This window comes from Lytechinus variegatus, chromosome 2 (assembly GCF_018143015.1).
Source record: "Lytechinus variegatus isolate NC3 chromosome 2, Lvar_3.0, whole genome shotgun sequence".
Taxonomy (NCBI): Eukaryota; Metazoa; Echinodermata; class Echinoidea; order Temnopleuroida; family Toxopneustidae; genus Lytechinus; species Lytechinus variegatus.
Window position 1 is genome coordinate 19,688,308 of NC_054741.1, and position 26,483 is coordinate 19,714,790.

At 36.0% G+C, this 26,483-nt stretch overlaps 1 protein-coding gene across 1 annotated transcript in view; it reads left to right on the forward strand.

The window, feature by feature from the left end:
- Positions 1-26,483, forward strand: part of LOC121407515 (GDP-mannose 4,6 dehydratase-like) — a 58,553-nt gene that overhangs the window by 19,783 nt on the left and 12,287 nt on the right. Inside the window, exons 4-9 of the mRNA XM_041598643.1 lie at positions 1,024-1,133; positions 4,898-5,090; positions 6,725-6,829; positions 9,879-10,006; positions 12,917-13,035; positions 17,163-17,259. Of these exons, the coding sequence (XP_041454577.1) occupies positions 1,024-1,133; positions 4,898-5,090; positions 6,725-6,829; positions 9,879-10,006; positions 12,917-13,035; positions 17,163-17,259 (752 nt within the window). The remainder of the gene's footprint in view (positions 1-1,023; positions 1,134-4,897; positions 5,091-6,724; positions 6,830-9,878; positions 10,007-12,916; positions 13,036-17,162; positions 17,260-26,483) is intronic.

Sequence of the window (26,483 nt, forward strand, 5' to 3'; positions counted from 1 at the left end):
CTCAGGAAAATCTGTGAATCAGTGACCTCAAATGAAACAAGTCCTGTCAAGCCTCTAATACCTTCTAGGGGCTTACTTGGCTTGGCCTTTGATCCTTTTGATAGCTTGTCTTTTGTATAGTGAATGATCAATGGCTAATTTAGGTAACTCCATTTTTGCATTGTGTGAAGAAACATCCCTTTTGTCAAGGATTAATGAGGATTATTTCCTAATTGAAAAGGACAAAACTTTGATTATACCTGGCTTATTTTGTCAAGAAATAATCTCCACTGCTTTGTTGCCCCTAAAGGCAACTGTCCACCCAATTATAACACTAAAATGCAAATTGATTAAGAAATATTTGTATGCTATTTTCATTGAAGTTCAAGGTTAGCTGGTGTTGGTCAGTAGTTTGTTAAGACAAAAATACTCATCCAAACTGGTTATTGTAATTCTAGATCTTCTGGTGAAATTTAAAACATTTTGGTTTTAAACAAATATTTAGGAATGATCAATAATTGTCTATGCTCATAACTTAGCTGCAAGTAAAGCTGAACACAGACCATTCATACATATTAAAGTAATATTTTATTTATACTAATTGTTTTTTTACAATTTATAAAGTACATTTTGACATCATTATTGAAGCACAAGAGGAGTTTCTTTGTTTGAGAATATATTTTACAAGTGTAGTGATTGGATATCAGAACAATTACAGGATTGGTACAGAATTTGTTTTATATGAAAAAGTAAAAAAAAACTGTACAGATATTTTTATTGTTTTGTTGAATTTGTTCGAGCAATCTACCAAAATGAATTAAAAATGTTTCTTACTGGATAATTTTTCTTGCAAAATGCAAACCTTATCCAATAAAAACATTCATATTTCATATCCTCCACATCACAACTCTTTTAGGGCATACAGATTCTTAATTATCATCTTGTAATGAATTTGAATAGAGACAGGGATTATTGTGGGGATTTACCAAGGCAATACTTAAAATAGACTTTAACCTATGTACCTGGTATTTTTCTCCTTATTAGCCATGGTACTACATTACGGTGACCTGACTGACAGTACGTGTCTAGTGAAGATTGTGAGCAGAGTCCGACCCACAGAGATCTACAACCTTGGTGCACAGAGTCATGTTAAGGTAAATAGCAGTGTATCATGTCCTTTAGAAAACCCCAGGGCCAGTATTCAATTCAATACTTGAAGCCAGGATTACACCAGAACCGAATTCTCCTGAATAAATTTGGACCGATTCTAGCAGAATTCGGCCTAATTCGGGTGGTTTCGTTGGAATTGAATGTTCTTGAATCCTTTCTGAATTTTTTCGCATTCGCAGAGGGGGAGCAGAATACTCCCGAACCCACCCGAATACATGTATTCGGATGGATTTGCAGCTGATTCGGTTGTAATGTAACAAGGCCTTTAGCCAGAATTATTAAAGCAAATTGCTGAAGTAAAATACTTAACCATCTTTGGTATTCAATTGTATATTTTGGCTAGATATTTTGCTTAAATCTAAGTCAGCCGCTCACCTGGCTTAAAGTGATTGGTTAACATTGGTTTGACTTTTAAAAAATCTGAGCTAGAAGGTCACACTTGTCACCTGTGTCTGTGATATGTTACAAAAATGAAGCCTAGAAAAACTTGCGTTCAAAAATAATTATTAGTGCTTCAAAAATTGAAATATAAAGTGACCGGAAACACCATCTTAATTTCATCCCATACACTTATGTGTACTATTTAGGCGTCTATAAGACGTCTATTTACAAAATCGGGGTTTGCCTTGTAGTTTTAGCTTTTCATTCTCAATAATGGCTGTTTTCAGGGATTATTAGTTCTAATACACGCACTTGTACACATGTTTCATCTTGGTTTGAAAAATTTTTTAAATCGGCTGCTCACAAAGTTAAACAATACATTTAAGTCTGGTTTGTGTGCAGTTGACAAAAATGTAGATATGTGAAGTCAGCCGTGCTGCGCACAACTGGATACATACATTGCGCATTATTTGACTTACATGTAAAGTTTTATAATGCTAGAGTGGTTTATTAGTAAGTAATTTTAAGTTGACTTGATAAAGTAAAACACATGTACTTAGAAGTGAATTGAATATGAACATACACATTTTGCTAAGCCAAGTGAAACATTAGGTAATTCACTAGTCAATGAATACTTGATTGAATTGAATACTGGCCCAGGGTTACAACTCCCTAAAAGCCAATGCAACATCCTGGTGAAGATAAATATGCAGCCCTCACATCAAGCTCTCTGGAGGGCAAGGCAGTTTTTGAAGAAAAAAAAAACCTTGACAGGGGAGTTCCTTTGGCAGCAAGGCAGGTGATGTGGGGACCAAACTTGTTGCCTTGGGCTTACCTGGATTATAGAATTGTACCATTTTTATCCAGATATGATGGATAATCATGGTTGATATGTATGAAGGAAATTTAGAGATGATGAAAAAGAATGAGAAAGGTGAGGAATATCATGCTCTCATCTTTAGAAATTATCCTCAAAAAGGGTTTCAATTGCAGGGTAAAGGTTGGTGAATTTCCTTGTTGTGAATCTGAGATTTGCAGTGTTGAATTAAGGGTGCCTTCCAATATCATGACTAAACTAAATGGTGCTATATTACTAAAATTTTGTATTTTATATCATTGTAGGGTCAATGAGACGCAAGATTTTTTTTACATCAAAAAAACTTGAAAACTAAATCACCAGTTTCTCTCTTTTTCATGTGTAGAAGTTCTATCATAACTCAATATTGCATTTAATGTCATCTGATTCGTAGTGAGAGAAATCATACATGCATACAAAATAGAAGATTCTGCTCGGAAAATAATCACTTTGCCATCTCAAATTTCTTTTTTTTTAATGCAAATCAATCAATTTTCATTGTCAGAATTCAAAATTCTATTTGACAATTTATGAAGAACACTACTGAAAATTTCAGCATTTTGCATGGAATTCACTGAATTTAGACAGGAACACAGGTTCTAAATGGGTACCCGGTAGGATGCGAAAGATATTGTATGTTTGGTTTTGCCAGCGCCATAATGTGGCTGCGATGAATGCAAGGAATGCTCCCCAGGGAGTGGAAATTGTGCACTTTTCGTGCTTGATTGAAATGAATCCAGTGACCGGGGTAATAATATGCTGTAACACGCTTTGGGCCATTCTGGGAAAAGCGCTTTATAAAAATTGGCTATTATTATTATTATTACACAAACAAATTCATCTGTGTGGAGTCATACTCTGGAATGGCAATGCGACAACATATAGTTTCAAATATAATGAGAGATTTCTTCTTTTTTACAATTTTTTTTTACCTTTTCACATATTGCCTGAAGAGGGCAGCATGCCACTTCAGTGTTCTGTCTTCACAAGGTGATTTGACATTTGTTGGTTATATGCTTCATAAGTAAAGTAGCATGAACTTAAAAAAATGGCATTTAATGATTATATAGCATCGCTCAATGGCATACATGTAAAGTATAAATTTGCATGTTTTTTCCTCTAATGACCTTTCGGTCAAATTGTCATTATGTCCATTTGATCTGATACCCCCATGGTCTAACACCAAGTTTTTATAAAAAACCAATTGGATTGCTGAATCAGACTTCAGAGGTTTAGAACAAGTTGCTATATACACCAAGTGGTGTTAGATCAAATAGACCAATTACCGGTAGATTGAGACTACCATCATGTGGCTATATTATGGATAATCAGGGGGTAATTAATGTATTAATAATTTGATTTTTTTCTGTGCTTTACTCTGGCTTTAACATGGGTGAGTAGTCTGATACTCCCGATTTCCATCAAAGGGGAAGTTCACCGTGACAAATAGTTTATTGTAAAAAAAGTAATAAAAAATTTGTGGTTTCATTATAATCTATCAAAGAATAAAAATGTTATTAGAATGATAAATTTTGGATTTGTCACGCCATATGGGAGCAGCAATAAAAATGTAATGAACGCATGATCATTACATGTATACATGACTGGAAAGAGTATCTTCTCCCAAGTAATTTGAAAACATATTTATGTGGTATGTGTTAACGCTTGGACCAGCAGAAATTATTCTTTGCAGTGATGCAAATTTTGATTTGTGCCAGAGGAAGGTATGAATGTAACAAATGATACTAAATTGAACAATTATAATGCACATTACTAAAAAGATGTTTTAATGCTCTTGTAGGATCATGACATCATTGACATCTGATTATACCTTGGTCACATTTGCTCTACAGTGGCTGTACGGCGAGTCTAATACAGCCGTTCTAACATTTGTTTTGTCCAACTACATATAGGTGGGTTGAATTAAAATTAACAAAACGGCTGTTTTTGACTCGCCACACTGCCGCCGTAGAGCAAATGTGACCAAGGTATAAGGCATGACTGTAATGAATGAATCAGATGTCAATGATGTCATGATCCTACAAGAGCATTAAAACATCTTTTTAGTAATGTGCATTATAATTGTTCAATGAACACTTTTAGTATCATTTGTTACATTCATACCTTCCTTTGGCACAAATCGAAATATACATCACTGCAAAGAATACCTCTTGAATCCTGACCATTCAAGCATTAACACATACCCCTTAAATATGGTATCAAATTATTTGGGAGAAAATACTCTTTCCAGTCATTATATAATGATCATGTGTTCATGGCATCTTTTTGTCTTAAATTTGGGATTTGTGAGTTGTCAATTTTATTTTTACTCACACGGTATGTATTATTTATTCTTAATTGTAACAGACCAAATAGCTTTAGACACAGTGGCCAGTATAAACCAAGTGAGTTAGACCAATTTGTTTTAAGACCATGTGTAAGTATAGACCATCGTGATAAGGAAAATCAATGCTGATGTTAAGTTGACAACTTCTTTGGTGTTTGTTTCAGGTATCCTTTGAAATGGGTGAATACTCTGCTGATGTGGATGGTCTTGGAACATTGAGACTCCTGGATGCCATCAGGACCTGTGGTCTGGATGACTCTGTCAGGTTCTACCAGGCGTCTACCAGTGAGATGTTTGGCAAGGTTCAAGAGATACCCCAAAAGGAGACCACGCCCTTCTATCCCCGTTCCCCTTATGGTGAATAATAAATAACTCTATTTATAATGATGATGAATTGATGTTGTTTATTTGTTTCAACCTGGTTATCTCAACCAAAATTTAAAATTTTAAGGACAGCTCGGAATAAGATTGATTACATACCAGTGTGTTGGCTCAATTGGTAGAGCGTCCGTCTCACAACCAGAAGGTCGGGAATTCAAACTCAGCCTCATCATACCAAAAGACGTAAACAGATGGGAGTTGCTGCTACCTTGTTTTAGAGTTCAACAATAGAGCCTCGTCGGTATGGCGCTGCACAGTGGCTGTCTGACCCACAATCAATTTGGCAAAATGAAATTTGGAATATTTCTATTCTCAGATTTGTATTTCGAACAATAAAATATGGATTTTCATTTTTTGGGGGGATTTTCAATTTAGAATTATAGTATAAGTAGCAACCTTGTCTTGCCTAAGAAGAGTTTTTTACAGGAATTGGGAAACTTGTTTTCAGAAACTTAGACGCTGCCACAATTGCCATATTAATTGACTCATTTAAAAAAAAAAATCTTTATGTATGAGGTTTTAACACCCCAGTGATGATATGAATAATGAGGAAATAACTTCAAAGTGGTGATTGGTTTCAGACTAGGAATATTGTAAATTTGACTCGGATTTCTGAAAATTCCCCACTCTTTTATTTTGTAAGTGTTATTGGCCAAAAAACAGCAAAACAACCCAATTGCGGTTCAGTGAAGTCCAAGTGATTGAAAACACTTAACAACCATTTTCAGGGAAATGGGGCATTCTTGGCATTGTTGAGCAGTAGATGTAAACCGCATTGCAGTTCTGACGTTAACCGCAAAAACCTTTGAAATTTCTGGTTTTAGTTTCTTTCGTTTTTTCACTCCCACTTTAGCTTAAACTTCCTCACACAGAACCAATCATGATGTTTGTGGTTCTAACTTGGGTTACCAAAGGTGTGATTGAAACATTCTTGTGTGTATCTATTATTTCATGTTGTAATATACTCCTGATGCTGAATTTGTAAGAGATTTTTAAGATTAATTACCATTAGTCACTGATGATTGGAGCCCATTGCAATTATTGAATTCAGTACCTGGATTTGGTAAAACTTTTACTAAGTATTTTGATAGGCTTACACATGTTGGTTGTTTTCAACTCAATACCTTGCCCTTATTTTTTAAAACAACGTGTAACCCAAAATTTAAGTCTTACTTTATAGATGAATATCGTTGCAAATACATTGCAATTACATCCCACGAAAATCACTGTACTATCTATCTTATTTCCTTGTTCTCTGCTTCTGTCAAAACAACTTACATTTAGGGCAGACATTCCTGTAAAATCCACTGTTTTTCCCCCCAAAAGAAATACTGTATTATATTTTGTTTACATATCAATAATGGTTCATGTTAATAATGGGATTTTTATTGATATTCCACTGTGGCCTTTTTAAAGGGCGTGGCGCAGTCACATTTCCCCTATGGCGGCCGTACTGCGAGTCAGAACAGCCGTTACAACATTTTTGTACCAGAATGAAATGGCTGTTTTCGACTCGCCATACGGCCGCCGTAGGGGAAATGTGACTGGAGCATCAGTGCCATTATTCTGTCTTTGTTGATTAATAATATATTTATTATTGATATTCTCAGGTGCAGCCAAGCTGTATGCGTACTGGATCACGATAAACTTCAGAGAAGCCTATAACATGTTTGCTTGCAATGGTATCCTATTCAACCATGAGAGCCCAAGGAGAGGTGTGTAAGACCATTAAAAGCTAATAAAATTTTTTTTTGGGGGGGGTTTACTGATGAATGGGACATAGGACATCATTCATTACAATGCATGGGGAAAAAGCTGACTGACCGACCGACCTATCCAGGGTTTTTTAATCCCTATTACAGCAATCAAATCATTTTTATGCAAACTCAAGTTTTTATTTAATGTGAATGTCATTGACAGGCCTCTACAAAAATTTTTTTCGTCACTTGCCCTGTTGGGCAAGTGATGAAAAAATTTGCTTGCCCAGTAGAAAAAACTGCTTGCCCAATTTTCAAATAATTTTTTCATTATGACGGCACTACTCTTATTTTTATCAAGGTATACAAAATAACAATTGAGAATCATGTCCAGTATAAAAGAACATACATTGAAAAGGATATTTTCAGCAACGTAGGCCTGAGTCTTTACGTTTATTTTGGAGAAAAAAAATCGATATTTTATGGGTATTTAAGGTTTTAAAAAACCCTTCAACAAAAGTTGCTAAAGTTTCATGTTTTGCATCTTTAAATCCATGAAATGGCTACCTGCGTAACATATTTCCTTAGAATTGCTTTCATTTACCGTAGTTGGAAACTATAAAGAAAGCCAGTGAAAAATGTTCAGCTCTTTATTGACTCGGAAAAAATATTTTATCATCAAAAGTGGAGTGGCTAAAATTTCACATTTTGCATCTTTAAATCCATGAAATGGTCATTTATTTTCCATATTTCCTTGATTTAAAAAATTAGTTGGAAACCATCAAGTCTTTTCTTCATCATTTTATGATGTTCCATTCGGTCAATAATTTTATCTACATGTTTTCACATGCTACTTTTTTTTCTATTTTGAGGAATACCTGTTCACTTATTAAGTAACATTGTTTAATATTTTATGATTTTTAAGTAATTTTTTTCACTATGCTTAGAATCTTGGGTGTGTGTGTGTGTGTTTGTGTGGGTGTGAGTTGAACTTTGATATAAATGAATTCAATATCTAATTTCTACTTCGCCTATTCCAGTACAATAACCTGTACTCGGCCATGTAATAAAGGCCCACATACCCTAACTTTTCCTGAAGTTCTTTGAAAACGCAGACTTCTACGAAAATTGCATTTCTCTATGGGGGAGTCTAAATTTGGTGAGAATGTATTCATTAATAACTTAAATATACATGACAATGAAGAAATCATCAAACTTTATTGGAAGTTTTGAATAATATACCCGAAATGTAAACTCTGTCTGAAACAGAAAATCACCATCATTGAGGCCTTTACTGAGCGAATTGTCCCCCAGAGCTCTGGCAGAGAGACAGAGCTCAGACTGGCTAGCTAGTATGCACACGTGTGTGAGCCTCCCGCCGGCTTTGTAAAATAGATGGAGCTTTGTTTGATGATTTATTGTCTGATATTTACCTCATCCCCTCAAAAAGGGAAACAAATGAATTTTAAGTCATAATTAACAAATACGGCAAGTTATTTTGGATGTTAATAGGCCGTTTTGAAAAGCAAAGCCGAATGACATGACAACTCACCAATGCGAGACTGTGATTTATTTCCTGTGTAATTCTAATTATTTTATCACAGAATTGTGATATCGGAAGGGGGAAAATGTGCATTAGAAATTGCACATGGTGGTAGTCATAATGGACCCCTATACTACATTCAACTGTTTCCCGGCCATTGCGTTGATTTTTTTCATACCTGGTACCATGTATGGAAATACGTGGTACAGAAAAAATAACGCAATTTCGGAATTTGAAACTGCGCTACTCGCTATTTCTTAAGGCTTATTAATGATTTTGAGTGTGGATTTTGGATGATTTATGGAAAAACGAGGTACAGTACAGAAAAAAGACGCAACAACCACTTGCCCGATCGGGCAATTGACTTTGAGAGGTGCTTGCCCGCACGTCATTTTCACTTGCCCCGGGCAAGCGGGTTTGTCGCGCCCTGGTCATTGAGATATTCCCAGTTTAAAGGGATTTTTTTCACTTTTTCAGCAGCTGATTTAAAATATTTTCAAACTGAGATGAAACACGTGAATGAATGCCTGTATTTGTCTTCAAAAATCTTGAAGGAGACCACAATATAGGAAAAAAAACTCAAATTTAGATACAAGAAGCAATTTATTAGCCTGATTTTGAGAACCGTCTGGTAGACGGGTTCAGCTTATGACCAGTTTTCTCCAATTCAAAAAGTCTGTTGGCTGTGTTGACTGCCTTCTGCTGTGTGTATCTCCTATACACTAGTATTAAACGCACTGTACATTCAGTGTATACAAATACACACTGTGTGTAGGTCATGCTGTGTTGATCTAGAGTTTATAATGTGTTGTAGTGCTCAGATTTACTGTATACACATTGCCATTGAAACCAACCCCCAATTATTTTCAAACTTTGGTTTACATCTCCAAGGTTTAAAATTGTTCCTCTAGATATGGTACTTTGAAACTTTTTGGATGGTATTTTTACACTATAAGCCTAATATTTAGCCCATTTTTAAGAACCAAATTGAGGATTTTTAAAATCAGAAAGTGAAATGATCACTTTAAGGTCGCGAACATTGTCATTACACTAATGATCTGTCTTAAGATAAAGAAAAAGACTGCCTTCCTCTGAATGACTTATTTTCTGTGTATACTTTCTGTAATAAAAATTTCATGTTGGGAAAGCAAAGTAGGAGAGCCGTTTGATTTCCTTTGGATTAAACCGGAATTCTTTTCTTAGGGAGTTCTAGCCTTAAGCTTTGGAGCAGACTATGTTAATATGCATGTCCTAATGCATTTTGTTGTCCGTCTCAACTCTTGGGATTGTCCAGGCTGGATTATGTTATCAGATCATGTTGCATTTATTCCTTCTGGAATTAAAATGTATACATCCAAATCAAAATAGACAATGTTTGCTATATTTTTTTAATTTAATTTTTTTTTTTTTGGGGGGGGCTTTTCAGTGAATTTGAATGAAGAGAACCAACAATCATTTTGAAATTTAAAGACAAGTCATTGATCTACTTGTATACAAATAACCAGTTACCCTCTTTTTATATAGGTGAAACATTTGTGACCAGAAAAATCACAAGAGCTGTTGCGAAGATTCACTTAGGTCAGCAGGAAGACTTGAGACTAGGAAACCTAGACTCACAACGTGATTGGGGACATGCTAAAGATTATATAGAGGTGAGTCTTGGTCTCAGCAACTCTGAAATCATCTTTGATATTTCAGTCATACTAATAGATTTAAATGAGGAAACCTTGATTCAGAGCATGTTTGGGGACATGCCAAGTTCTTGTAAACTTGACTTTCGTGGCTTGCCAAATCAGGATGAAGTTTTGCAGCATGGTCGGTTGAAGCAATGCAGTATAAAGCTGCATTATTTTGACATCTTTCAATAGCAGATTAGGATTAAAAGTTGTATCATGAGCACCGCTACACTATTGGTAATTGATAAGGTTCGGATGTAATACTTAAGACTACGATTTGCCACAGGTAAGGCCAGACGATTGTCTGGGATTAACCTTTATTAGGAATACTACAAGCCGCCTTTATAGCTATGTGAAGAGACGAAAGGATTTGGATTTTAGACCCCATTTACTTTCTTGCCGCGATTGTTGCAGGAGCGAATGTCGTGGAACCAGTAGGAAAGATGTACATTATATGATATCTGTATGCAATACTCGAGACAGTTCGAACGAATAATTAATTTTTTTATTCGATATCAGAGCATCCTCCAAGACTATCCAGTGCATTGTTTCAGTGAGATTGAGCTTGGCTGCAATGCCAGAGCTTTCAGTGTCAAGGAGGCGCAATAGCTCAGTTGGTAGAGCGGGGGATTCGTATTCTGGTGACCCGGGTTCGATTCCCACTTGGTGCCCTAGTGCCCTTTGGTAAGGCATAAATCCTCAGTACCAGGTCCTTCGGAGAAGACCTTGAGCCGTCGGTCCTCTGGTTGCTTGCTGAAAACCATTCATGCTTTCTTAGCAATCAGGTTAAAATAAAATCACCACCATCAAGCCAGTAGATTATGAAATTCAAAGTTATGATGAATTACTGGGCTCACACATTCCTGGATATTTCCTCGTCCAGTATTAACCACAAAAGTTGAAGTGCTGGCTGGATATGGAAGTTGAGAGAGAGAGGCCCTGGCCCACTGCAGGGACCTAAAGAACTGCACTTCTGTGCAATAGTGGGCAGTGCACGGCAGTTGCGGATGCATAGACACGTTAGCGCCAACGATGCACAAACAGAGGCTTCGTTACAACCAATAATGTTGCAGCGACTCTGAATGTCACAGCAACGCATTATTTTGATCTTGGATCAACGTTCGACATCACAATCCGAGAGGTGTGATTGGGCCAACTGTCAGTGCTCTGTTGTTATCACTAACAACATTTCTGTGCAGCCAGTACAGAGCTATGTAAATAAAATGCTTGGAAGATCAACGATCATGATCCAATGAGATTTTTTCTTTTCCTGGTAGATAATACAATTAAGAAAATATAAATAGGAAAGAGTTGAAGTGAGGGGGTAGGATGGAGGGAGGAAGACAGGGGGAGAAAGAGAGATAGAGGGATACACGCTTGGAGATGTCAAAGGTCACTCACTGGGTCATGACCTGTGATATTGTAATGCTCCACCAAACGAAACATTTTACTGCAATGGTAAACTAGCGCGGACTGTGCCCGGCTGTACATACATAGGGCCGCTCACACTCCATTCCACCTATGTTTCCAAGATCAGCTTTGTAGTTCAACTTATGCTAGTAGATATGAACTTGGAAGTCATTAGAATTACTAATTTTATGATCTCGACATTTGCTTGTGGTATATGTGCAATCTTACAGAACATAAAATGTTTGCAGACATTGTAGATCTACCATTAGACACTAGACAATGAAATGCAAAATTTAAGATGCCGGTCTAGACCACAACCTGCCACATGCATGGGAAAGCTCATACGCTGTAGCTCCCTTAAGCTGACTGTATGTCACATGGCTTGTACTCTACAGGTTTCCAACAGTCATGGAAAATCCTGGAAAAATTTGTGGTAATGGAATGTCAGGGAATTTGGAAAATTTGTGAAAAGTCATGGAATTTCATTTACCTCTTGGCTATGGTAGCTTTCCATTTTGTCGTGTCTCGCAACTCTCATACTCTGTGATTATGCTCTTCTATTATAATTGGTGTTCATGATTTCCATTTTTCCCAGTTTTGTGACATCCCAAATTCTACATAACTCCTGGGACGTCACGGGAAATAATGGAAAGCAGCAATTTAGTCATGGAAAAGTCATGGAATTCTGTTTTCAAATTTCTGTTGGAACCGTGCTCTAGTATCAAATCAAGATGGATCATTCACTTGAACTGTCTTGAACAGGTGCATGTTTGGGATGTAGTGTACATTGTCCTAGCGTATATGTCAACAAAAAGCAAAGAGTAGGGAGATAATGTTCTTTGTTATTGTACCTTTGTTTTTGATATGTTGAGTGTAATGTATAAATGCGATCAAAATTCACTGGATTTCAAATGTATATTGATATTGGAATTCTTTCCCTTCTTTTATTCTTTATATTATTTTTATCTCATTTCATGGTTTATTTCCAGTAAAACAATCATACACATACTGCAGCTAAAAAAGCTGAAATGTATGTATTTACAAAGGTATTACAATTGAACATGTATAGCATAAAACAATAGTGTAATAATGATAAAATAGCACATTGAAAAAAATACAGTATACAATGAAATTACAATGAAAATATACACTTTATGAGTTATTAAGGAGGTTAATGAAATATGGTATTGCACTTTGTTTAAAACGGGAGGTCCTGCATTTGTATTGCATATACTTTTGTTTATTGCGTAAATTCATGCCAACAACGTTCCTTTCCGGAAACCATTTTTTACAATGTTGATTTTTGCTTATAGAAACTGCAAAATCAGTGCATAATTGTTGACGTCTATCTTTAAGTGTATCCAGTTTGCATCGTTTTAAAGCATCTTTATAAGTTGAATGGCTTCCCTTACAAATTTACAATTTATCATTTTGTCATGTTACCTTTCTCTATTCCTTTTCATTCCTTTCTCATAGGCCATGTGGCTGATGTTACAACAGAAAGAACCAGAAGACTTTGTAATAGCAACCAATCAAGTTCACAGTGTGAGGGAGTTTGTGATAGCTTCATTCAAATGCGTTGGAGTGGACATTGTGTAAGTTTTCGGGCATTGCCAAGTCTTGGGCCTCTTGCGATATTCATTATTATTTTGTATCATTTAAAAATATATTCTTTAAGGCATGGTCACACCGCACGAGCGTTGTTGGAGCGGTCGTGGAGCGGAGAGAAAAAAAATCATCACCGCTTGCTACCGTTCACCATTTTCGATTTCAATTTTTTTGGGGTTTTTTTTTTTATTCTTTTCAGATTTTTTCCCCAATTTTGTGAGCGAAATTCGACCCTCCCTCCCTACCGCTCCACGACCGCTCCAACAACGCTCGGGCGGTGTGACCAAGCCTTTAAACATAACTCCATATGTCAGCTAATTCAATTTGGTGATGAGCGCAATAAAGCCCTATTTGTGATGTGCGTGTAGTGGAGTTTTTCTTAATCAAAATATGCTGCTGGCAAGCGATGAAAATGCATGAAATGTCATGCTTTGGAGCTTATGAGGTTTAGATTAGCATACGATAGGTCAGTAACAGTTTTTGCCTCGGATGGGGTGTTTTTCTAAAATTGTGTTTTACAATATGAATTGATATTAACAAAATGTTCTCCTTTTGATCTCAAAATATGAAAATGATGTTGAAGAGATACCTCAAAGTTTTTGGTTACTGATATACTGCAGCCTTTCTCAGCGATATGACCCGATTTGACCTCAGTGACGTAATGATCAATAATCGGGTTATAGACATTCAGAATCTTGCGTTGAACTCTGTACTTGTTGAGGGACGGTTTTAACACCTGGATGTAATTCACTTCCTTCACACCTCTCAAATTATAGAGTCAGTGGTTTTCCATTTTTTCCATTTCTGAAAATCTGTTATTCCGTTTCAACTTGATCTAAAAATGGAAATTCCGTTTTGTCACATACAATGTACACAGCAAAAACCTGAATTCCATTTTGCAAAGGTGAATTCCATGTATTTTTACATGAATAGTATACGAATCAAACAGAATTTCTGTTTTATATACCGATAAAACGGAAAAACACTATCCCTAAAATTACCACAGCTCCCTGTGCGACACTTTACGTTGTTGCTGTCCAAGCGATTCTATATGGATGTGCTGAGAAGTAGAACCAGGGTGACGATGTTTAAGGAATCTGGCTCTAAAGGAACGTTCTGTTTCTCTAATATATGATACCTGACACAAACCCTTAGTTGTCTGTTCTTGACAAGGAATCAAATATACAGGACCACTGATATCCTCAGTTTTGTTTGTCGGAGCAAGTACTGTCTTAAAGGCTCTTGTTGGCCTATAGCATACCATTATGCCAAATTGACTTAAGTCCCTACTTTTCATTTCATTAAAAAAAATCTCTGTCAATGGGTCAGATGCATAAAAATTGCTTATAAGCACAAGCATTAGCTAGCCAAGCAAAATATCATGCTTCAGCAATTGCTTTCTTTCATTTGCATAACCCTGTGCTAGTGCTTGAACCCATTTCTTGCCTTCAGAAAGCAATTGCTAGTGGTTTGCACAATAGCGACGTCACGCTGTTGCAAACACGATTCACCGAAAAGACAGGACCCAAACACTAAGGTGTGGCAGTGCAAATTACTGCTTCTTTCCTATAAAATCTCTTCCTTAGATGCGGTGTCAAACTAACTCGTCTCTTTTTGATAAATTTATATATGTGGCATTTGGTTTGCACTTATTAGGAAGAAAACAAATACACATAGGTTATGGTACACCTTGGGTTTCTCTCTCAAGTGCATAAACATTAAAAAGCGCGAATACCCTGATCAAGGAAACACTCAAGCTGCTCTGACGGAGCTTGAAAAAAAACCAAGCAAGTGCTTAAATGCACAAGCGAAATGCTCACTTTATGCATACTGTCATATCAGGGAGGGGAGCTTAAGAAAATACCTTTCCTGGTATGACTATCACAACAACTCCATCAACAATACAAAGCAGAAATAAACGGAAATAGAGACAATAATTTATCAAATTACCTTGAGACTTCATGTATTACGCGAAAGTGCCCTCATGCGCTGACAAGAATCGCACATGTACATGACAATACGCTTGTTAGCAATGAGATTATCCGTCTAGGAAATCTTAGCAGTCAATAAGCGATTGCTTGAACTTACTAGCAAAAGCATTTTCTCGCTCATTTTTATGTATACGGAATCAAGCAGAAGCCTAGCAAAAAGCAATTGCTACTTTTATGCATCTGACCCAATGTTGAAACTAAACAGTATGCTCTGTGAAGTAAGGGACCCTTTACGTTTTTCGTTACTTTTTTTTTTCACAACAATAAATGATCTGACATTGAATTTGAAGATAGTCAAAATGGGATCTAATGACAAAGGTGATTACAACAAACCAAACCACCTGAACAAGCTTTCATTTTATATTCATCACATAATTTTTAGGTATAATGCACTTATATTGTAAACTTTAAAATTCAAAATTGCAAAATATGATTTTGATGTAATTTTTGTGGGCTTTAAGCAGAGTGGATGAAATAATTGTTTAACATAAGAGACTGCTTTTTATATCCTGGAATAAAGCTTATTTTAAAATGTCAGAGTATTTCAACCAGTAGGGCCTTTCTTGTATCAATAAGTTTATTTGATCTGCTGTTAAAAGATAAATGCTGAAACATCTGTATATACAAACAAAAATGTATGAGAGATAAATTGAAGTTCTTGTTGAGATTGAATTATGGAAAGAAATTGTCCCTTATTAAAGCACTATATGAAAATATGATTTATCTTGTTGCCTTATAGGCTTGTCTATTTGCCATTTTCCATTTCTCTCTTATTCTGGATTTGATCATTCTTTGAGAATGATAAATTGCACGCTTATATTGTTCATTTCTTAAAAGCAATTTCTTTAAAATTCATTGACACAAGTGCACATCACTGAAAAAGGAATGTGGGAATGTGACATTATCAGGTCACTCATGATGTATTCATGACTTATGCAGACTCAAAAGCACAATAACGTGTGAGTTTGTTACATTGTAATGAATCGCAAATTATAAGAATACAGTTTGTGACCTGCCACCATAAATCAAAATCAAGGCATCAAAAAGCCCAAAACAAATTTTGAGATTTTGAATGCCGTCTTTAGTTTTGGTTACCCCCCCCAAAAAAAAAAAACCAGTGTATGTCCTAATTCCATTTCAAATGAATGCATGTGCCCCAAAATAGTTGTGCCGTGAAGGATGTAAACTGAAAATATGTTTTATGGGCTAAATTACCAATTTTACATCAAAATTTAATTTCTTCGGGTGACTGATCAAAATAAAATATCTGTATTTTTTTTCTTGTTTATATAAACACCTTCTCAAGTATGGAATGGGCTGAAAAATCAGGATATTATTTTTTTCAGTAGCCTAATATTCTACTTAATATGTAACATAAGTGCTATTTTGAATGAGAATTAAAGCATTACAGAGAGAGGGCGCTATAGTTGAAGTCTATGGACTGGAAAAAAGTAATATTTAATGGGTGAAATAAGCAATCAGTTACTAATTCGCTAATGTGATATTTTTGTAATGTTTGATGATAATCGAATATAGTTCACTTTACTGGCCCTATACCAAAGCTTTTATAGTCGGGCTTTAATGAGCATGAGATGTGCACACTTTACAATCTCAGTGAAGTTTCCAAGCAGTTCGCAAAATTTGGTGATGAAGAAACTCTTATCTTGATTTTTATTCAATGTACAACTTCAAAAGTTTGATATCATGAAGGAGAAAAGTAATTACTCTTGCAGATAAAGCAAATTTACAAATTTTCACTGTTTGATAACCAAATGATCATTTTGGCTATTTACAGAGTATATTTACCATTTCTATCATAGAAACCTTTATTGTGGTTGGCTGCCGAGTTCTGTAAGTATTTAATAGTTTATTTGAATTCATACAATTTTCAGCAGGGGCCCGTAACTAAAGTCTTAGCAATGGTCATAGTACATTTGATTCCATTGACTACAATACACTATCGATCGTGAAAATCAAGCGTACGATTAATCGCTAACCTTTGTGTTACGGAACCCAAAATAAATGTTTATAGTTGCGGTAATGTTATTAATACAAGTTTAATGTAATGGGAACAGTTAGGAGACACCATGGAATAATTGTCTTTTTTATTTATTTGTTTGTAGGTGGGAGGGCAAGGGAGAAGAAGAAATTGGAAAAGACAAGGCAACTGGAGTTATACGAGTTAGAGTGGATCCCAAGTTCTACAGACCAACAGAAGTGGTAAGTGTCCATTCTGCTATTAATTGGTGATGGGGGTATTGTGAGATCTTTATCTATTTTTCGTTTTCATAGAGGTTAGGATATTTTAAGTTGAAAAATGTCCAAATATCTGCTTAAAGATAACTGCCAGTTGTGGTAACGATCTCAAAATGAGTTTTTACAGAATCCAATTTAGTGACCACCCAAGCGTCTGTTTGTTGTGAATAAAAAATATGTGCCAAAGGATTCTGGAAAAAAATTGTGTAATTGCTGAGAAATAATCGCGGATTCGGGCACTTCCGTCGGGTTTTTATTCCAGCAATAATAATATACACTGCCCCATGTTTGCCTATCTGTGTTTGCGATCTTCAGTGTGATCTTTTTCAGCTTACATTTTTAGTTCAGTTTATGTAACTGTACCAGATCTAGATCCACAATGATATAGTAATACTTAACCTTGGTATTACAGACTTTCTCATGAAATCAGTGTTTTACTGCAACTACTTTCATTTAGCTTTAACACTGATTTCAGCTCTACATGAACAGTATACACACAAAGAGCCACCAAAAATGTTATTCAATTCAATTTCTTTGTCTTGGTAGTTTTTTTTCTCAAGGAAAACCATCATGTTTTCTTTTCTGATGTTTTTTACCCCTCTTTAAAAAAAAAAAAAAAAAATTCAGTGCCCAAGCTTGTATGCCTCAAGATTTTTCATGGTCTCACAGGCCTAATTCATTCCCCATAGACTCATGTGTTAAATTGGCACTTTAAAAAATTCATAAAAAATAAGGATGAAATTCGGGGGTCGAATGTTTACTACCAGTGGATAGGATTTATATCTGGCAATCCATATCTGACCAGAAAAGGGTCCCTCGACCGGCTCATTTCAAAAATAAATTGGCGTGTTTGAAGACACCGTCGGGGGAGCAGATTCATCAACTCAAACAGCAAAATGGCCCTAATCCTTCCGCCAGTCAAAATATAGTCCAAAATTGGTGATATTTCTTCCCAATTAGGGAAAAGGAAGTTCAGTAATTACCAAAAATAGAATCAGTGTTAGATGTACAATCATATGCATACACTTTGTCAATCAGCCATATCAAAATAAAAAAAATAGCAATGGGTTGGCTCGAATGAATATCTATGGCCTACCACTAGTAATTAGGCCCGTGAGACCTGTAGGTCTCACAGGCCTAATTCATTCCCCATAGACTCATGTGTTAAATTGGCACTTTAAAAAATTCATAAAAAATAAGGATGAAATTCGGGGGTCGAATGTTTACTACCAGTGGATAGGATTTATATCTGGCAATCCATATCTGACCAGAAAAGGGTCCCTCGACCGGCTCATTTCAAAAATAAATTGGCGTGTTTGAAGACACCGTCGGGGGGAGCAGATTTATCAACTCAAACAGCAAAATGGCCCTAATCCTTCCGCCAGTCAAAATATAGTCCAAAATTGGTGATATTTCTTCCCAATTAGGGAAAAGGAAGTTCAGTAATTACCAAAAATAGAATCAGTGTTAGATGTACAATCATATGCATACACTTTGTCAATCAGCCATATCAAAATAAAAAAAATAGCAATGGGTTGGCTCGAATGAATATCTATGGCCTACCACTAGTAATTAGGCCCGTGAGACCTCATGGGAGTGAGAGAAGTTACATACTGCCCTCTCTTGGCAAAATGCAATGCAGCTTCTGAATCCTTAATTAGTAGTCTTTCTGGTCAGACACCTATTTAGTGTTTCTAGTTTCAATGGTTTGTGTTGTGTTTAGAAAGAGAGAGAGAAGGGGGTGGGGGGCGAGAAAGAGGTATACATGTAGGAAGAAAGAAAAGTGGATTATCAGACTAGAATCATCAAATGAAAAAAAAACTAAAAAAGAATCTCTCTTCTAAGATAATATGTAAGTATTAAAATGAAAGATAAGAAAAGAAGTATAGAAATAACTTTAATGTGAAATCCTTTTGAACAGTTACCCCCTTATTCATTTTCATCATTTATTTGATGAAGCGTCATTGTCTTTAGCTACTACTGGAGTCATTGATAGAACAATTTAAAATGGGGGAAATCCCCTTTTTCGTGAATGCATTTTTATGTGGTCTACTGCCATCTACTGTCTAATAAGTGCTATTGTATTATGGAATCGGTATACATGTGACAGGGCAAACTAAGAAATCTGTGTTACTTCATGGTGCAATATCATCAAACCCATGTAAATATTTCTTGGGAATAACCATCATTTTCATCCCTTTTCTCTGTAATAATGGTGTTATTAGTCTTCCTGACTTCCTGATATATTTTACAACCATCCATGTGATTGTAAGCTGCTATGCCATATTTTCCTTTTCTCTCTCTTTCATTTTCTCTGTAATACTCGGATCTGTGTTTTTTATTTGGTAGATATACATGTACAGGCCAATTTTACTTGGAAATTAATTTTGGTCAGGATCCCAACAAAAGGAAACCTATTTGTTTTTCTCCTTATGATATAAAACCACTCCTTACTCATGAAATTGGCTAATTATGTCAGGATTTTATCTTTGACTTGTATGTAATCATCAAATTTTAAAGATTTTTTTTTTTGCTCTTTTTGCAAAGGAACACAGACAAAGTAGACTACTGTGGGTATCTTCGTGGATAAAGTTCAATTTTTATAAAAAAATTAACAGATGTAAAAAGATACAACTGTCATATCCCTTTTTCAAGTCGGTATGTTTAAATGATACATCAGTGTGATCATTTTCTCTGTTAAACATTTCGACAGGCTTAAAAGAATATTTGAAAAACCGCAACATCGATTAAATAAGAGCATGTTACTATTGTCACATTAGATTATTCACTAAACAGATTCATATGCATGACAGTGATGACAAGAAGGTGAAGAATGAGAAGGGGGAGGAAGAGGAGAAGAAGGAGAAATAATAGTGGGAGGGAGGATGGGAAGAAGAATAGAGAGAGAGAGGGGAAAGAGAATTGGTTTGGGGTCAATAACTTATTAGAAACCTTCATGAATAGCAGTTGGATATGTAATAATCAAAATAGATCTTGAAAAAGACCCCCTATTCTGTATTTTGTACTAGTAATTGGATTTCATCTTTTAATCCTATGCTTAAAAAAAAATCTTTTTGTAGAATGATTTGAACATTGATCTGTAATAGCACTGACATACTGTAATGTCTTGTCATTGAGACATCAATCTAATATCTTTGTTTATGCCAGACAAGCTAATCCTAACTGACAACCTCTATCAAAGAGCACATAGAGTACATTTATTATGCAGTTAAACCTGAACTGAGTCCCATTCATTGACTTCTGTGTGTGAGGGTGTAAATATCTTTGATACACAATGAAAGATGTGACTTATCAACGAGACATTTCACATCTCCCATGTTTATAAACCACTCGCTCCCATTGTTAAAAGGGCTGCTGGTGATATAAAGAACCATTTTTCCTCTTTTTTTTCTTCTGGATTCCTTTCTTCTGGTTTTCGTATTCTAGTTCAGTGCCCTTTGGGTTCCCTCCTACGAGCTTTGTTCATGAAGTGTTTTGATGCCATAGGACTGGTGGGCACAATGCAATACAAGTACAGTCAAATCAAGTAGAAGTTTGAAAGATTGGTGAGCAACCATTTGCAATCAGCACAACAGAAGGTCCATCCAGGGCATTTTCAGATGCTTTTTGCTCTATATATCCAGCCTCCTTCCCTCCCTGCCCCCATCCAAGACCCAGAAATGTTGGCAGGGGGGAGGCAGGGGTGGGAAACCTAGCAAGAATCATTGGATTTTTCATCTTGTTTCTTATATTTTTGTGGTTATATTGAGATGGTAGTTAATGGTATGCTGTCAAGGGGTTGAATGAAGGGGCCAGAGGTAAAGGATAGCCCCACAATAGAGAGGTGCAAGTATCAAGAGTTCGCCTACCTCATCTACCAGACCCCAATGTGGAACGATATAATAGCATACTGTGCCTGGGCTTGGGCTCACACTGAGTGAGCCGCAAGCTTGGATTACTGCTATTGGTTAATCTAGGAACCACTAATGTGCTAATTCAATCGTTTTTCCTCTTTCTTTCTTTTCTTTTATCCCCAATCCATTCTTCTCACGTCACACCGCCGTGATTGACACCCCGTACTCCATTCCTGCGCCTCAAATTCACGCCACGGTGATTCCCGTCCCTCTTTAGGCGTCTCGTAATTGGATTAAGTCACAAAGAAGAGGAAGTTTTTCTTTCCTTTTCATAAATCAGAGTAGCGCAGAAACTTTGCCTTTTCATCTCTTGCTGCATCCACGGAGGCACTCCCTCGTTCCCCCTGATTTTCAAAGGCGTCACGCTCCCAATTTGTCAGTCGATGTTTTACACGAATGTCCTGTGTTTGTGCAACATGTCGAGCAGTGGCCCCTCCATCCAGATGGTTAACACTTAAAACATGTTTTGGGGCAGTGTATATTTCAGGAGACAAATCGAGCTCTGCTTTCATCAACAAAGATTCCCAATCACACTTCTCCACCTCATGTTTAATTCATAGCAGACCGTCATCCTATACATCATCATTTGGGTTGGGTTGTTGGTGATCTCATGTGGGTAGCACGCTGCCTAATTACTCCAAATTACACTGATTACTTAAGAAGTGGTTTCCCTCGATGGCTAACAAGCATTGTTGATACACATGAATCTTACTGGTCGAATAGGAAGCCAGAGTTTCGGTCTTTTCATCGGGATAACTTTACTTTCTACATAAGCACCTTGTGGAAACAAAAAAAAGGATGCAGGATTAAATATTAAATGAAGGGAGCAGTTTGCTCCTTTTTTCCTTTTATTTCTGCTTGATGCATATGGCTAATTCTTGAATTTAAGCTGAAGATGTATCATGGGTGATGATTCGAGAATTGACGGAGAAATGAATACTATGCTCATTTTTTATTAAAGTTCTAGGTATGTACAAATAGCCTAGACAATTGAAAAATTGATCGATAGATTGAAAATACAGGGTATCCATCACCCATTACACATGTTAGGAGGTATTTTAGATGTAGATTTTCAGCAAAGAGAGAAAAGCTCATGAAGAAATAGAGGTATCATTATTGAGAGGAAACAGATGCTTGGAGGTAACGATGGATAGACACACCTCAGAACTAAAGGTGGAAGCATTTTTTGCCCAAATCCTGGATGATCTGAGCTTTTGAGAAGCTTGTCACTCCCTGAGCTTTGCAAACACCGGGACATGGTAGCCCACCACACCTGTACTGGAGGGGCTTAAGTGGCCGCTGATAGATGAGTGGACACCTTTATGTGAGGGCTTTAGGAACTGTTCTCTTTTGTTGGAAGTCTGTCATCATCTGTGTCAAATAAAGGAAAAAAAACATGTTACAATTAGACAACAAAGCATCTCATTCAATTATCAAATTTCAGATTGTATTATACCTTATTTTGATTTTCCTTTTTTCAAGCATCTTGACTATGGTAAGTGATGTCATTGGTTCCTAAAGACATAGCTTTACATACCTTTGAACCATAGAGAATCCTGAACTTCAAGGATTTCATTCAGTAGAAACATCTTTCTTTTTTCAGATTCTTCAAGTTCATCGATGGATTTCTCATGTTTATCTGTAATCTGTATTCCTTTCGGTCCTGACTCCCATTGACAATTTGGCTTTAAGTATTTGTGAAGTGGACATGGACATAGTTACAGACAATGCTTTTATTGTTTCGTTACTTGGCCAAACGAGGGAACAGTTAGATTGTTGAATGTTAACCGATGCTTCCCTCTTCAAAGTACAGAATTAGATAATCTAAATACCGGGTATTTGTAATTTGTGATGATATTGAGTTAGTCAATGGGCGTCATGTAGTGCAGCTTATAATCTTGAAGGCAGAAGGCAACGAATCTTAACATATTAAATCAAATACATATTTCTATAAACATTTAATCCCTATAATTCAGCCCCCGCCCCCCAAAAAAAGGCAAATCCAATGAAATTGTTTTTTTATTCTGAACACATTTGAAAATTGTTGAATCACACTGTTGGAGCTTCATCTGTTCCGAAGACTTGGACAAATAGATTACATGTTGAAATTGAACAAGTGTTGTGATAGTTTGTACAACAAGTTCCCCTTGAGAACTTCATTTTCATTGGCATTGGAAGGGTTAATATGAGCAAAGAGAACAACCTGTGTACTTTTCTTCTTTCCAACACCTCTAGCAGTAGCTGGTACCCCTTTATGAGATTATTCCAGATTTGAGTATTATTTTTCAATTTCTTAGCCATGGTTTTGCTTCGGGGCTAGTCCAAATACGGGATGGTGGTACTGGTCCGAAGGTGACGTTCTCCAATCAAAAGTGGCAGCTGATCTTTAGTGGTATAAAACCAGATGTAAAGGATGGAGAAAAGGCTGATATATTTTGTCTTTTGGGGTCTGTGTAGGGTCTTTGTTCACATTAATTAGCTTAATTGTATCTAGGATGAACAATTTTGATTACCATTTACCTCTAACACTTCAACCACTTCATGTGATGTGCATCTCTCTCTCAATCACTTTCTCTCCCTTTGTCTATTTGTCTGTCTCTTTACTTCTTTCTTTCTTTCTTTCTTTCTCCCCCTTCTGTTAAGAATTTTGATCATTTTAAAATCATATTTTTTTACAATTTCTTACACATGATCCTTTAACTTTGAACAGAACTGACAGTTTATTAAGAAGCATTATTGCAGTCTATTGATATCATCTTACTATAATTTTTGCTTTCAGTACCATTCTACCTTCCATAGTGCTCAGAGAACCATCATTAAGTCCCCCTATTACATGTACATTTTACCCACCGACCTCTCTCACTCATATATTCAGCTTAAAAGACTATATAGCTCCCTCTTGAGGAATAAGTCAGACAATTTTAAGCTGCCTTTTTTAAATTCTTAGTGCTCAGTGAAAATGGCAAAGGAATGCATTATTTAATTGTATGTAATGCTAATAAATCAAATGTAAGGATTTTTTTAGGGAATTAATGTTATCATGATATGAATATGTTTATAAGTTAATTAATGGTAAAACAAAAAGTTGAGTAATAGTAGATATATTGCATTTTAATTTTATATTTTATTTTTGTTTAAGAACTAGGCTAGGAAATGCTGAAAATCCCATTATTTTAGAGATAAAATATCAAGCTTTTCAATTTTATCCTCAAGATCTTTATTAACTTAATTCCAGTCTCGATCATCTCTGAAGTACACATGTACACATTATTATGAATTGTATTAGCAGCGACATTTACCTCTAATCCGTCTTTCCTACCCAAAATTTATGACAATTGCTCGAATCACAGCCATATCAAAACCTGAGAATCTTATAAAAATATTGACAAATTACCACCAAAAGCACCCCTTTTTTGTATCGCAGCCCAATGTGATTTGATATCAAGGGATAATTGGGGCATTAAGCTCAGCGAGGCTGCGTGTAATAAGCCCATTGTGGTTTTTCTGTGGTGTGCGGCTGGAAGAGCGCTCCGTGTCACAATACTTCTCCGCCTCCAATTTCTGAAAGGGAGGTGTAATCTTAATTGACTGGTGCTTGTCAAATTCGGAAGTATTTATTTCCTTCTCTCCTTTCACGTTATTTATTTTATACATTTGATGCGATTAGGACGACTGGCTTCTTACACTCACTGGATGCAAATGGTCTCATAGAAATACGGACTTCATTAAGCACACTAGTATCTGGCATTAGGATGTTGGATTAGGTTAAAATTATTAGCTTGATTCTCATTATGTCTCTATCTGTACATCCAAAAGTGATGTAGCCATTTATTTTTTAAAAAATTCAAGTAAAAAATGTCCTGATTGAATTATTTTGTGCTAAGAAGTGCCTTAAGAAATTGTTGAGGCAATCAACTTGGATTTTCTCAAATTTAATTTTAGTTCACGACTCTAACATAATGGCCAAGATTTAACAGAGTTCAAAGGTCAAGCATTCTGATTGACCAAATTGCATGAAATACTAGAATTAGAAATGTAAAATGATAATGAGATTGAATCCAATCGAAGCACACAGATAGACGAGGAGACCACAAAACGTTCAATAGGACATGGAATAAAAAAGGTCTTGGCGCTATCAATGGGAGGAAATTGGCCCCATTTGCACTGCTATATTGGTCACACTATGCAAGTTAATGAGCATAATTTGGAGTCTTTTCAATTTTATCCTTTGGCTGCAGGGCAAAAGGGGGTATTGCCTCTTAACCGCACTGACTCGATCAAGAAAGAATCATTCACTGTCAAACTTGTTCTCAGAGCCATCCATCTCTCTTATATTTGTCCCTTCATGTACATGTAAACCTCTCTTCTTCATCATGATTTTTCTTCATATCATATTAGATCGCTTCTTTGTCATTCATATCCTATTACATCTACATCTTCTGGCAAATCTTTCATTTTGTTAGATTTTCATTCTTCAAAGTTCATACTTTTTATCCTCTCTTCTCTCTTTCATTTCCTTACAAGGGTCTTGTACAAGATTTGTTATGTCTAGTTTTAAGTCTCATTTGATAGTTCAATACAATGGCAGAGGAAAGTGTCATTTCATTTCCCTCTTTTAGATATTTGATAATACATGTTCTATATTGATTTTTTGGTTGACTTAATTGAATTCAATTCAATTAAAGTACATTTCTCCTCTTTCCTTCCTTTGTACTCTCTCTTTAAATTTGCATTTTTCTTGATCTGTTTTGAAAGCTTCATCTAGTCCTATATTATTGTCCTTTTCTCATTTTACAGTTGCAGGCAATTCCCCCCTCTTTGTATTTTCCACTCTGTATTCATCCCTCTCAATTCATCCATCTTTCTTTCAATTAGCCATTCTATCTTCCTCCCAGCCAGGAAGTCGTGTAAATTGGCCAGGTGCTCAGTGAAGCAAAAGTGCCCCCCTTTTCAGTCTTCCAGACAACTCAACCTGAAAATTGTGCCTATATCCACCGGGATAGGGGGCAAACCTACACCCTTTGCTGGGGTCACAAGTTTACCCATGTAGTAGGCAAAATGTCAGTTTATTACCTTCTTGGTGTTCCTTGCTTTGGATTCTATTATAAATCCAGTTCTTATTTTTGTGATAATTGAAATGTTAACAGCATGTGTATTTGTATCAACCAGTATGATTTAATAACTTCCGGAGTGATTTTAGATAAAAAGAACCTTTTGGAGCAACATTAAGTATTTCATGTATGTACGACGCATAGTTTTAATACCAATTGAAGA